The 14,443-nt window shown below is 44.5% G+C and overlaps 1 protein-coding gene across 1 annotated transcript in view; it reads left to right on the top strand.

Moving 5' to 3' along the window:
* Positions 1-2,711: 2,711 nt before the first annotated feature.
* Positions 2,712-14,443, top strand: part of NUB1 (negative regulator of ubiquitin like proteins 1) — an 81,299-nt gene continuing 69,567 nt past the window's right edge. The window contains exons 1-4 of the mRNA XM_056519629.1: positions 2,712-2,826; positions 9,881-9,998; positions 11,342-11,509; positions 13,612-13,670. Of these exons, the coding sequence (XP_056375604.1) occupies positions 9,882-9,998; positions 11,342-11,509; positions 13,612-13,670 (344 nt within the window). The 5' untranslated portion in view covers positions 2,712-2,826; position 9,881. The remainder of the gene's footprint in view (positions 2,827-9,880; positions 9,999-11,341; positions 11,510-13,611; positions 13,671-14,443) is intronic.

Below are 14,443 nucleotides of genomic sequence, written 5' to 3'. Positions count from 1 at the left end.
AATAAAATCTTCAGTGCACACCCTTTTTTTTGCTAATGAATTCTTTTTAGAATCAGATTGCGGGGTCCGTCACTGGCCGGCCGGCCTCCACCCTGCGATCCCACCTCAGAATCGAGCAGTGAGTTGCGCTTGCATTCTTTCTTGGTCTATAGAGCGCAGAATTTTGGTAAGTAATTTGGGAAGTATATTGGGCCAGCAAATTGAAAAAAAAAAAAGGTCCACAGTAGGAGAGAATGCAGAAGTTGGCACTATCGGCTGGTTCCAATATATACCCGTATTCAAACACTCAGTATTTTGCAGCTGGTCACCAGCTGCAACACATTTCCCTGCAGTTCTCTGCTTGAAGCATCAGACATACAAAAAGGCAATAGGAAAGAGAGGCACTCACCAGGTATTTGAAACTTCAACATATTCTTTATTTAGGATAACATACACCAGGCAGGGTTTGGAGGATGTGGCTGACGAGCTTTTCACTGCACAATGGCGCTTCTACTGCCCCTTTGTAGGGCTAAACTTTTTGGGCTACGGCTTATGCTATAACCCAAAAAAAGCCTGACAGAAATACAAAAATGTGGTAGTGTTTTACAGTACAGCCGTGTGGGAAAAATTAGGCTCAAAGCTAGACACTTCATTGTGCCATTACTTGGATGCCATGGGGGTCTGCGTGCCATGGCATTCATCACCTGTCCACATGCGTAGGTGATAAGAGCATGATAAGTGCTGGTCTGACCAGTGGGACCCCCCTGATCTCGAGGAAAACCGTGGGTCCTCTGTGCCCACAGGAATGGACTTAGGTCAAGTATATCACTGCGGCCTGGCCCCATTCTATCTCTATGGGACCACCGGAGATCGCTGAGGGTTGTAGTCAGCTATCAGTAGTCCCATACAAATTAAATGCAATGACAGTCCACATTCTTGACTGCCACTCCATGTGCGCAAGGACATTCGGTACCCCCGTTCTTGCGATCGGACCTCCATTAATCATACACTTATTACCGATCCTGTGGGCAGGTGACAAATTGCAATCTTGGAATAACCTCTTTAAGGGGCACAGTTAGGCCCCTTTCACACTGATGTTGTGCCCCGTCGGCAAACGTCCATCAGGCACAACTGGAAACAATGAGGCCCGACAGATCCCATTTACTATTATGGGGTCTGTCGGGTGCCGTTGTCTTTTGCATGATGTATTTTTCGTCCCGCTATTCTCCCCAGGCTCCCAGACGGACATCACACTGCGGTGTCACCGCGGCAGTGTGAAAGGAGCCTTAAGACTTTGGAATCTTCATACAGGAATAATCTGGCCAAAGATTCCGAGTGCGGCCAACTCTGACTGAATCAATGGGCGCTAGGACCGTGCGGACACTGCCCGCCCCCCACTGTGGCCCTCCCGCTGTTGCAAAACTACAATTCCCAACTTGCTGGGAGTTGTAGTTGTGCAACGATTGACAGTGGCACAGCTAGGCTATATTCAGACTATGGAATCTTTATTGTGCCATACTGGAATTTCAAAGCGTAATTTTGGAACCCACCCATACTGGAATTTCCGAACGTAATTTTGGAACCCAGCCATACTCTTATAGGAAAACGGTCACTTGTTCACCCGCACTATAACCCGATACACCGGGTTATAGTGCAGGTGAACAGGAGACCGATGCGGGGTCTCGGACTGCTATACCTCCCTGCAGTCCCGTTCCTCCAAAGGTCCCCCTTCTTCCAGCACTCACTTGCGCACTGAGGTGGGCCCGCTGGCTAGAATTAAATATTTATAAGCGCCGGTCACATGAGCGCTCAGTAGGCACGAGCGCTCACGTGACCAGCGCTTATGAATATTAAAATCCAGCCGGCGGGCCGCCTCAAAGTGCAATTCAGAGGGGGACCTTTGGGGGATCGGGACTCCAGGGAGGTATCGCAGTCGGAGACCCCGCATCGGTCTCCTGTTCACCTGCACTATAACCCGGTGTATCGGGTTATACTGTGGGTAACCTGGCGACCGTTTTCCTTGAAAGCAGTATTTTCCAAACATTGTGTCTCCAGCTGTTGCAAAACTACAACTCCCAGTATGCCCGGACAGCCGTTGGCTGTCCGGGCATACTGAGAGTTGTAGTTTTGCAACAGCTGGAGACACACTGTTTGGAAAATACTGCTTTCAAGGAAAACGGTCACCACAGGGGCGGACACAGACAGCAGAGGGCCCCAATATACCAGTCTAGAGGAAAAGTTGCTGAGTTGCCCATAGCAACCAATCAGATCGCTTCTTTCATTTTTCAGAGGCTTTTTAAAATATGAAAGAAGCGCGCTGATTGGTTGCTATGGGCAACTAGGCAACTTTTCCTCTGGACAGGTTTTAATAAATCTCCCCCACTGTTTGGAAAACGCGTGGACTCAGGCGGAGTCCGCCTGAGAAGTGTGAACTAGCCCTTATTCTATTATTTGACATTATGTATAATCATTGCTTCCATAATGTCATTGTTATATTGTAGATACCATTTTCCAGGGCTCATCTTTTCCATACACATCAATGATTATGGCGCCTCCAGCGGTCACAGAACGCAGGTACATCTCAACTTGCAATCTCACTTTCTCTTTATCAGAGCTACGGTGACGTGCAGGCAAACTTCCTCCTCTTCATATACTGTACTGTGTTATAGTCACAACCTAACTTAGCGCTCCCGGAATGTAACCAATCAGTAACCTTCTCTCGTGCGTCCCCCATCAGAGTTGCCCAGTGATTGGCCGGCCGGGTGCAGGTGGGCGGACACTGAAGCGTGACTGTGTTTTCTTCCGGTGTGCACACATCTTGTTGCGGTGTTTCGCTGTCATTGTGAGGTAAGTCCTGTGTGTACGGTGCTGCGGTTTGTCTGCGTTTTTTTTTTTAAATAGCCACACCTGGACCTGTAGTGATAAATGAGAGTACATGGATTAAAATAATTATACTGTACAATTCACCAGGCTGTCGTGTGTGTCAGAATTATAGGTACATTCTATCTCAATTGTTATAATGAATTGTGTGCCCCCATAAAACTCAGCCTTAGTTCACACCTGTGCTGGTTATTTCCACCAAAAAAGCAGCGGCTTCATTTGGCAATAATTGGGCCCATTGGGTTTCCATCATGGTACCTGGTGTTTTCCCCAACAAGATATGGCTGCACACTGTGTTGTTTCCTCCTGTATTCAGACTCTGCAAAGAAGGGCCTCATGGAAATTCTAACGCAAATGAGAAGAAAGCCTTATACCAGCATCTCACCCACCATCTCACCTTGTGGCTCTTCAGCTGTTGCAGAACTACAACTCCCAGCATACAGGTAGTTGTAGTTTTGCAGCAGCTGGACAGCTGCACGGTTTGGGAATGTTGTCATAGATCAGGACACATTTCTTTTGAAATTAGGAGCCGAAAAAAAAGGTAAGGAGCCATGATGTCACATGAGGCGGCTTTGTTCTGCTTCTTCGTGAAGCAGCTTATGTTTGCAGCTAGCGGCCAGCTGGTCAGACGGTATGACAGGTGTCTGTATTACTGCTATGACAGGTGTCGGTATTACTTCTATGACAGGTGTCTGTATTACTGCTATGACTGGTGTCTGTATTACTGCTATGACAGGTGTCGGTATTACTGCTATGACAGGTGTCGGTATTACTGCTATGACAGGTGTCGGTATTACTGCTATGACAGGTGTCGGTATTACTGCTATGACAGGTGTCGGTATTACTGCTATGACAGGTGTCGGTATTACTGCTATGACAGGTGTCGGTATTACTGCTATGACAGGTGTCGGTATTACTGCTATGACTGGTGTCGGTATTACTGCCATGACTGGTGTCTGTATTACTGCTATGACAGGTGTAGGTATTACTGCTATGACAGGTGTCGGTATTACTGCTATGACTGGTGTCGGTATTACTGCTATGACAGGTGTCGGTATTACTGCTATGACTGGTGTCTGTATTACTGCTATGACTGGTGTCGGTATTACTGCTATGACAGGTGTCGGTATTACTGCTATGGCAGGTGTCTGTATTACTTCTATGACAGGTGTCGGTATTACTGCTATGACAGGTGTCGGTATTACTGCTATGACTGGTGTCTGTATTACTGCTATGACTGGTGTCGGTATTACTGCTATGACAGGTGTCGGTATTACTGCTATGACAGGTGTCGGTATTACTGCTATGACAGGTGTCGGTATTACTGCTATGACAGGTGTCGGTATTACTGCTATGACAGGTGTCGGTATTACTGCTATGACAGGTGTCTGTATTACTGCTATGACTGGTGTCGGTATTACTGCTATGACTGGTGTCGGTATTACTGCTATGACAGGTGTCGGTATTACTGCTATGACAGGTGTCGGTATTACTGCTATGACAGGTGTCGGTATTACTGCTATGACAGGTGTCGGTATTACTGCTATGACAGGTGTCGGTATTACTGCTATGACAGGTGTCGGTATTACTGCTATGACAGGTGTCGGTATTACTGCTATGACAGGTGTCGGTATTACTGCTATGACAGGTGTCGGTATTACTGCTATGACAGGTGTCTGTATTATTGCTATGACTGGTGTCGGTATTACTGCTATGACAGGTGTCGGTATTACTGCTATGACAGGTGTCGGTATTACTGCTATGACAGGTGTCGGTATTACTGCTATGACAGGTGTCGGTATTACTGCTATGACAGGTGTCGGTATTACTGCTATGACAGGTGTCGGTATTACTGCTATGACAGGTGTCGGTATTACTGCTATGACAGGTGTCGGTATTACTGCTATGACAGGTGTCGGTATTACTGCTATGACAGGTGTCTGTATTACTGCTATGACAGGTGTCTGTATTACTGCTATGACAGGTGTCTGTATTACTGCTATGACAGGTGTCGGTATTACTGCTATGACAGGTGTCGGTATTACTGCTATGACAGGTGTCGGTATTACTGCTATGACAGGTGTCGGTATTACTGCTATGACAGGTGTCGGTATTACTGCTATGGCAGGTGTCGGTATTACTGCTATGGCAGGTGTCTGTATTACTTCTATGACAGGTGTCTGTATTACTTCTATGACAGGTGTCGGTATTACTGCTATGGCAGGTGTCTGTATTACTGCTATGACAGGTGTCGGTATTACTGCTATGACAGGTGTCGGTATTACTGCTATGACAGGTGTCTGTATTACTTCTATGACAGGTGTCGGTATTACTGCTATGACAGGTGTCGGTATTACTTCTATGACAGGTGTCGGTATTACTGCTATGACAGGTGTCGGTATTACTGCTATGACAGGTGTCGGTATTACTGCTATGACAGGTGTCTGTATTACTTCTATGACAGGTGTCGGTATTACTGCTATGACAGGTGTCGGTATTACTGCTATGACTGGTGTCTGTATTACTGCTATGACAGGTGTCGGTATTACTGCTATGACAGGTGTCGGTATTACTGCTATGACAGGTGTCGGTATTACTGCTATGACAGGTGTCTGTATTACTGCTATGACTGGTGTCTGTATTACTGCTATGACTGGTGTCGGTATTACTGCTATGACTAGTATCTGTATTACTGCTATGACAGGTGTCTATTACTGCTATGACAGGTGTCTGTATTACTGCTATGACAGGTGTCGGTATTACTGCTATGACTGGTGTCTGTATTACTGCCATGACAGGTGTTGGTATTACTGCCATGACAGGTGTCGGTATTACTGCTCTGACAGGTGTAGGTATTACTGCTATGACAGGTGTCGGTATTACTGCTATGACAGGTGTCGGTATTACTGCTATGACAGGTGTCGGTATTACTGCTATGACAGGTGTCTGTATTACTGCTATGACAGGTGTCGGTATTACTGCTATGACAGGTGTCGGTATTACTGCTATGACAGGTGTCGGTATTACTGCTATGACAGGTGTCGGTATTACTGCTATGACTGGTGTCTGTATTACTGCTATGACTGGTGTCGGTATTACTGCTATGACAGGTGTCGGTATTACTGCTATGACAGGTGTCGGTATTACTGCTATGACAGGTGTCGGTATTACTGCTATGACAGGTGTCGGTATTACTGCTATGACAGGTGTCGGTATTACTGCTATGACAGGTGTCGGTATTACTGCTATGACAGGTGTCGGTATTACTGCTATGACAGGTGTCGGTATTACTGCTATGACAGGTGTCGATATTACTGCTATGACAGGTGTCGGTATTACTGCTATGACTGGTGTCGGTATTACTGCTATGACAGGTGTCTGTATTACTGCTATGACAGGTGTCGGTATTACTGCTATGACAGGTGTCGGTATTACTGCTATGACAGGTGTCTGTATTACTTCTATGACAGGTGTCGGTATTACTGCTATGACAGGTGTCGGTATTACTGCTATGACAGGTGTCGGTATTACTGCTATGACAGGTGTCGGTATTACTGCTATGACTGGTGTCGGTATTACTGCTATGACTGGTGTCTGTATTACTGTTATGGCAGGTGTCGGTATTACTGTTATGACAGGTGTCGGTATTACTGCTATGACAGGTGTCTGTATTACTGCTATGACTGGTGTCTGTATTACTGCTATGACTGGTGTCGGTATTACTGCTATGACTAGTATCTGTATTACTGCTATGACAGGTGTCTATTACTGCTATGACAGGTGTCTGTATTACTGCTATGACAGGTGTCGGTATTACTGCTATGACTGGTGTCGGTATTACTGCTATGACTGGTGTCTGTATTACTGCCATGACAGGTGTTGGTATTACTGCCATGACAGGTGTCGGTATTACTGCTCTGACAGGTGTAGGTATTACTGCTATGACAGGTGTCGGTATTACTGCTATGACAGGTGTCGGTATTACTGCTATGACAGGTGTCGGTATTACTGCTATGACAGGTGTCGGTATTACTGCTATGACAGGTGTCGGTATTACTGCTATGACAGGTGTCGGTATTACTGCCATGACTGGTGTCTGTATTACTTCTATGACTGGTGTCTGTATTACTGCTATGACAGGTGTCGGTATTACTGCTATGACAGGTGTCGGTATTACTTCTATGACAGGTGTCAGTATTACTGCTATGACAGGTGTCGGTATTACTGCTATGACAGGTGTCGGTATTACTGCTATGACAGGTGTCGGTATTACTGCTATGACAGGTGTCTGTATTACTGCTATGACTGGTGTCGGTATTACTGCCATGACTGGTGTCTGTATTACTGCTGTGGGAAAAAGACATCTTGTGTAAATATATCAGTATGTTAGCATGCTACCAAGAGCCTCTGCTAAGGGTGATAGTGCCACTTAGCATCTGCATAGAAATAAATCCTAATGTTCTAGTGCTGGGTCTTGCCTGCTGGAGGGATGGGCAATATTTTTTTTAATGAGGGTCACTACCTGACCCTGTTCACTGTGCAACACTTTAGCCGCAAAACACGTTGCATGAGTAAAATAAAGCCCCACCCCTTCTGGGTTATCCATCCTTAAATTAACCTCTTAAGGACGCAGGACGTAAATGTACGTCCTGGTGCGGTGGTACTTAACGCACCAGGACGTACATTTACGTCCTGTGCATAACTGCGGGCATCGGAGCGATGCCCGTGTCATGCGCGGCTGATCCCGGCTGCTGATCGCAGCCAGGGACCCGCCGGCAATGGCCGACGCCCGCGATCTCGTGGGCGTCCGCCATGAACCTCTCAGATGCTGGGATCAATACAGATCCCGGCATCTGCGGCAGTGCGCGATTTCAATGAATGATCTGATCGCCCACAGCGCTGCTGCGGGGATCCGCTCATTCAGAACGCTGCACGGAGGTCGCCTCACCTTCCTCCTTCCGGCTCCCGGCGTCTTCTGCTCTGGTCTGAGATCGAGCAGACCAGAGCAGAAGATGACCGATAACACTGATCTGTTCTATGTCCTATACATAGAACAGATCAGTATTAGCAATCATGGTATTGCTATGAATAGTCCCCTATGGGGACTATTCAAGTGTAAAAAAAAAATTTTAAATTAAAAGTAAAAAAAAAGTGAAAAATCCTCTCCCCCAATAAAAAAGTAAAACGTCCGTTTTTTCCTATTTTACCCCCAAAAAGCGTAAAAATTAAATTTAATAGACATATTTGGTATCGCCGCATGCGTAAATGTCCGAACTATTGAAATAAAATGTTATTGATCCCCTACGGTGAACGGCGTGAACGTAAAAAAAAAAAAGTCCAAAATTGCTACTTTTTTAATACATTTTATTAAAAAAAATTATAAAAAATGTATTAAGTTTTTTATATGCACATGTGGTATCAAAAAAAAAGTACAGATCTTGGCGCAAAAAATGAGCCCTCATACCGCCGCTTATACGGAAAAATGAAAAAGTTATAGGTCATCAAAATAAAGGGATTATAAACGTACTAATTTGGTTAAAAAGTTTGTGATTTTTTTTTAAGCGCAACAATAATATAAAAGTATGTAATAATGGGTATCATTTTAATCGTATTGACCCTCAGAATAAAGAACACACGTAATTTTTACCGTAAATTGTACGGCGTGAAAAAGAAACCTTCCAAAATTAGCAAAATTGCGTTTTTCGTTTTAATTTCCCCACAAAAATAGTGTTTTTTGGTTGCGCCATACATTTTATGATATAATGAGTTATGTCATTACAAAGGACAACTGGTCGCGCAAAAAACAAGCCCTCATACTAGTCTGGCGATGAAAATATAAAAGAGTTATGATTTTTAGAAGGCGAGGAGAAAAAAACGAAAATGTGGAAATTTTATTGTCTGAGTCCTTAAGGCCAAAATGGGCTGAGTCCTTAAGGGGTTAAATAAAAACAATTACATTTCTAAAGGCAGCAAATGCACTTAAAGGAGTTCTCCAACTGATTTTTTTTTTTTCTCCCGCTGTGCCCGGGCTGTAAAACTACATTGGGACTTTTCCTGCATAAATTAGTTCTGCTTTCCGGTGCTCCGATGGGCTGGAAAAGGTGGATACAGTCCTAGGAAAGAGTCTCCTACAACTCTATCCACCTTTTCCAGCCCACGGGAGCACCGGAAAGCTGAACTAATTTATGCAGGAACAGTCATCAACTGCCTAGCTGAGAAGTTTGTGACGAATAGAATTTACTGTAAGTTCGCTCATCTCTACTAGTCACCATGGTGTCCTGGCACTTAGGATTTGTCAAGTCCTCTTTTACAGTATGTTTACATGTGGTGAATACCCTATACCAGTGGTCTCCAACCTGCGGACCTCCAGATGTTGCAAAACTACAACTCCCAGCATGCCCGGACAGCCGTTGGCTGTCCGGGCATGCTGGGAGTTGTAGTTTTGCAACATCTGGAGGTCCGCAGGTTGGAGACCACTGCCCTATACTGTACATTTAGTCATAGATTTATGATAATGGATTATGGCATAATGAGGGAAAAATAACAGTGCCAGAAAGATTGCTTCTCTGTATGTAACTCAAAGTGGCTGACATTTGCAGCATGGTTTTTACTTTTAAATCTATTACGGCAAATGGTAGGTCCACAAGTGGTGGATTTTCCCTCTGCAATTCCACTGCAGATATTTAGCAAAATGCACAGGTGCAGCATGCATATTGTACTGCGGATTGATGGCGATCAAATCAACCCCCCCAACCAGCCTAGCGATGAAAAGTGCAAAATCTGCAAGAGTAATTTAAATGCAGCAGATTCTGAAATCTACATTACATTGTAGTTTCCACAACAAAAAAGAGTCCTATAATCTTTCATGTGCATGTACTGTTCTGTAATCTTCTGGAGATTTAACCTGTGCAAAATCAACAGGGCTAATATGCAGCAAATCTGCAATGTGTGAATCCTCTCTCAATAAAGCTCATGTTACTATTCAAAATCTTTGATGTTGTTTCTTGTTTTCTTCTTTTAGGATGGCAGAAAAAAAGTTCCTGGTTTCCCAGCTGACGAATTACCTGAGGGAGGATCGCATTCAGTTGTGGAAATCCCCGTACACCACAGATAAGCAGGAGGCCGGGCCTGAGCTGAAAGTAAGTGTATAGAGACAGCTGGGGGCCTGTGTGTGACCAGAATATTACAGCCATAACTGTACACTACGGTAATACTAGAATACTGTGTCCTGAACGGTTTCCTGCCATGACAATCATTTTAGGATGTAGTTTCTTTCTACAAAAACTTTCTAATACATTCATTTTATTTTACTCCATCAGAATATGGGATTTCTTATTAGTTTGTTGGTGGCAGTGATGCTCTGACAACCCAACAGTTACCGAATGTTTAGTAAAATTGCAAAAAGAAATTTCTCTGGAATCCAGTGATGCTGGTGAAGATCAATAATCCAGCACAGATCAGCTATAGTTGTGAGGTTCACAATTCCAGAGGAGGACTGTGCAGAAATAAGTTGCAAAACGTGTCAGGTCTTATTAATGTTGGATCACTGCACTCTGGTTCATACGAGACTGAACGCCAAGTACGGTTGGAAAATGACCTAACTGGAGTCACTAGCTGAATTCCGAGCTCATTGGACTGAATGGGGTACTGCAAGGGTCCGGCAGGGATAAGGCAGCAGCCGTTTTTCAAATTCTCTGGCTGTTGGATACTCAAACTGTAGTGTGAATGCACCCTAAGAATTATGGAGGCCACTGTGCTCTTGGGAACTTTAAGTACAGCCAAAAATGTTGTACCCTTCTCCAGATCTGTTCCTCCACACAATCCTTTTTTTGGACGTATGCTCTATTTCAAAAGCCCAACAGTCCTTCTAGAAAACCGACCATAGAAGTGAACTGGGTGCGTGACAGCCGTCACACCCCTTCCCACAGACTTGCATTGGGGGGCGGGGCGTGACTTCATGAGGGAACGGGGCTATGATGTCACGAGCTCCCGGCTCCAGCGTTCGGAACAGTTTGAGCAGCGGAGTACCCCTTTAATGGGAGCCACGCATCCAGTTTGTTCCAAAGCTGAGCAGCAAAGTACACTTTTAACAGTATACGTCACCATCCCGTTTTGGGCAGGATGTCGATGCACACGATTAACGGGCAGAAACATAGTGTGATCGTACCCTCAAAGATGATCAAGAGAAATGGGAGGCAAGAGCTAAATTACAAGTGTCATAGCAAAGCGTCTGAATACTTATGCAAAATTTTATGTTTTAATAAATAAAAAATAAAAAAATCGTATTTCACATTCTCATTACAGGGTATTGAGTGCAGATTGATGGCAAAAACAAAAATTTGTTTGATTTTAGCACCAGGCTGCAACATAAGAAATCATAGAGGAAGTGAAACTGTCTGAAAACCTTTGAAATGCATTGTCTATGGTCAGCTTCAGGCTTTGTGTTTCTCTGCACAGCTTCACGTTCTCTGTTACCTTTCAGGCACTGTCTCAGAAATATTGTGAAAGGTTGAAATACAGTGTGGAAGATATAGCCAGTGCATTGGAAGATATCCGCTGCTCTGCAATACAGCGTGGCATTAGGAATGAAGCATTTAAAACAAAAGGATTGGCGTCTCTGCAAGTTTTTTTACCTCGTAAACTTAATAAAGTAAGAGCATTTAATTTTTCAGATGAATACAGTGTGATGTACCACTGGGGTCTTGCTGGTTTTAGGCCACTTTCTAAGCTTTGTTCTCAAAAATATGGCTCTAGATCACAGGACAGCTACATGTATCCATAAGGGTTGCTTTATGGGATGTTACAGAGTTGTCTGCTACTGAAAATGAGTTCCATTCATCTGTATAGGGATATATTTTAAATTTCTGCTACAAATCTGCCGTGTGCCATTGCACCCTTAGTGCATGTGCACATGGACGTAATTCATACCGTGTCCAGCGCTGTGCCACACCTCTCTCCCGCAGTTAGAGCTTTAGCACATAACCGTGTGAAAAAGTGTCCATTAAAGTGAGTGGGAGCATGATTTTTTATATGGAAATCATTGCAGCTTCCACATAAAAAAAACATGGAGCTAGAAGTGGTGTAAACAAGCCTTTAGGGTATGTTTACATGGTGGTTTGCTGTGGATTTACTGCAGATTTTGACTTTCCTATTGAGGCTAATTGGAAAAGTCTGCAACAAATCTGCATGTGAACACCTTTTTGAAGGTAAAGAGAATATCTGCCGTAGAACTTTAGGTGTTCTTTAGAGATGAGCGAAGTTACAGTAATTCGATTTGTCAACAACCTCGCGGCTCGGCGATTGCTGACTTTAGCCTGCATTAATTAGTTCAGCTTTCAGGTGCTCCGGTGGGCTGGAGACTCTCTCTTAGGACTGTATCCACCTTTTTCAGCCCACCGGAGCACCTGAAAGCTGAACTAATTTATGCAGGCTAAAGTCAGCAACCGCCGAGCCGCGAGGTTGGTGACGAATCGAATTACTGTAACTTTGCTCAGTCTTCTTCCTGATTCCCAGTGGCCAGCTTAGCTAATTGCCGGCCACTGTGATGTCCTGCCTAAGCCAGCTATAGACTGAGCAGATGCGTGACATATTGAGGGAAATTTATCAAAACCTGACCAGAGGAAAGGTTGACCAGTTGCCCATAGCAACTAATCAGATCGCTTCTGTCATTTTTTTTATTTTTTATTATTGGTTGCTATGGGCAACACAGCAACTTTTCCTCTGGACAGGTTTTGATAAATCTCCCCCTTTTGAGCCCTAACACTGGTTTTCTTCCTGGTTGCCAGCAGTCAACAGTGGTGTCCTGCCTTTGATGGGATAAGCTGCAGTTTGATGTATTCAGCACTGGCTTCAGGAAGAAGACCAGTGCCAGAGCTCAATACGTCATGCTGCCACTCAGTTTATTGCTGGCTGAGGCGGGACATCACTGTGGCCGGTGATTAGCTGAGGTGCAGTGTGATGCGTCAACCACCAGGAACCAGAAGGAAGACTGCACTAGAGGAGGGAGAAGTGATACCGGGGCACTGGGAGAGTGGCAGCAGGTAAGTCCAGGTTTTTGTTTTATATGCCAGCAGAATAAGTAGCTGGTCAGTGGGGGTCCAACTGCTGAGACCTTCCCCCATCATGTGAAAAGAGGACATTTTTCCCCCCGTGACTAGAGCATCAGCACTCATGCTTGGATACACTTTGGGATTTCCCTAACGTTTGTCAATTTTGAAAATTACATAAGGAATAAGTGGAGCTTTAGCCGATCCTTCACACTGCTCACTTTCTTTCACTTAGGACAGTTGATAGTTTAATCTTAGGATAACCCCTTTAACCCCCTAACCACTACATACATAAAATTGGAAACCCCTCCTGAAAAGGTAATTTTTTGTTTGACTTTATTTTGTTAGACTAATATAACCCTATGGCCATGTTAAAGAAATGTTCTAGGAAAAACCTGTTAATCAGCCCCATGCCTTCCCATGCCATAAAACAATAAAAGAGAGCATACTTACCTCACCTACTACCCCGTCGCTGCCTCAGTCACATCTACCAGACCACACTCTTTTGCTTTTCTTCCTTCTGCCAGTGAGGTCCTTTCCCCCCACTCTGCTCTGTAATTAGAGTGGGGAATGGGTCATCACCGAAAGAAGGAAGAAAGAGCGCAGACTGGAACATATGACAGGGGCAGGGTGGGGGAGCAGGGGAGGTAATATTTTTTTCTTTCTTATTGTTCTGTTCCTCTAACTATTGTGTTGTGTTTTTAAGGTATCCAAAAACTTCATAGAAACATCCCTAAATATCACGGGGAAGGAGTTGAAATGTCAGTAAGTACAGCTCTTTTCATAATTATTAAGCTCCTTAGTGCTACACATTTTTTTGCTGCGCACACACACACACACACACACACACACCCAATTACAAAATTCATGGAGATAATCTGATTGTGATATATTATATGAAGCAATATCCTTTCCAAATCTTGGGGCGGCCTAAATCTTTTGGATCAGTAAAACTCAATGTTTTTATTTTTTTCAAATATATTTTTATTGAACATATTTTTCAAATACAAAACCAAGAAAACGGGAATCATTCTACCATACAATCAGGTAATAGAAATACAGGGAACGACAAACGTTGGCTGAGCAAAAATGTGAACATCATCTGAGCAGCGGTATATACAGTAACCCCCCGACATGCGATGGCCCCGACATATGATCAAATCGACATACGATGGCCTCTCAGAGGCCATCGTATGTCGATGTCAACATCGACATACGATGCTTTTATATGTCGGGACCATCGCATTAACTGCTATCCGACAGCGCAAAATACTTAAGCTGCTGTCGGATAGCAGTTTAAGCATCCCGGACAGGTTCACTTACCTAGCCCCGCTGCTCCGGGTCCACTTCGGGATCCTCCGGCATCTTCTGTATCTTCTCCAGGGTTCGGGCCTCGCTTTCCGGCATCGTTATTACGTCCTGCGCACACCGCGCCGGTGCAGCAGCGTAATAACGTCACCAGAAAGCGAGGCCCGGACCCTGCAGAAGATGCGGAAGAAGCCGGAGGATCCGAATAAGACGCCAGAGCAGCGGGACAG

The sequence above is a fragment of the Hyla sarda genome, chromosome 5 (assembly GCF_029499605.1).
Source record: "Hyla sarda isolate aHylSar1 chromosome 5, aHylSar1.hap1, whole genome shotgun sequence".
Classification (NCBI taxonomy): domain Eukaryota; kingdom Metazoa; phylum Chordata; class Amphibia; order Anura; family Hylidae; genus Hyla; species Hyla sarda.
This window is presented reverse-complemented; position numbering and strand designations above follow the sequence as displayed.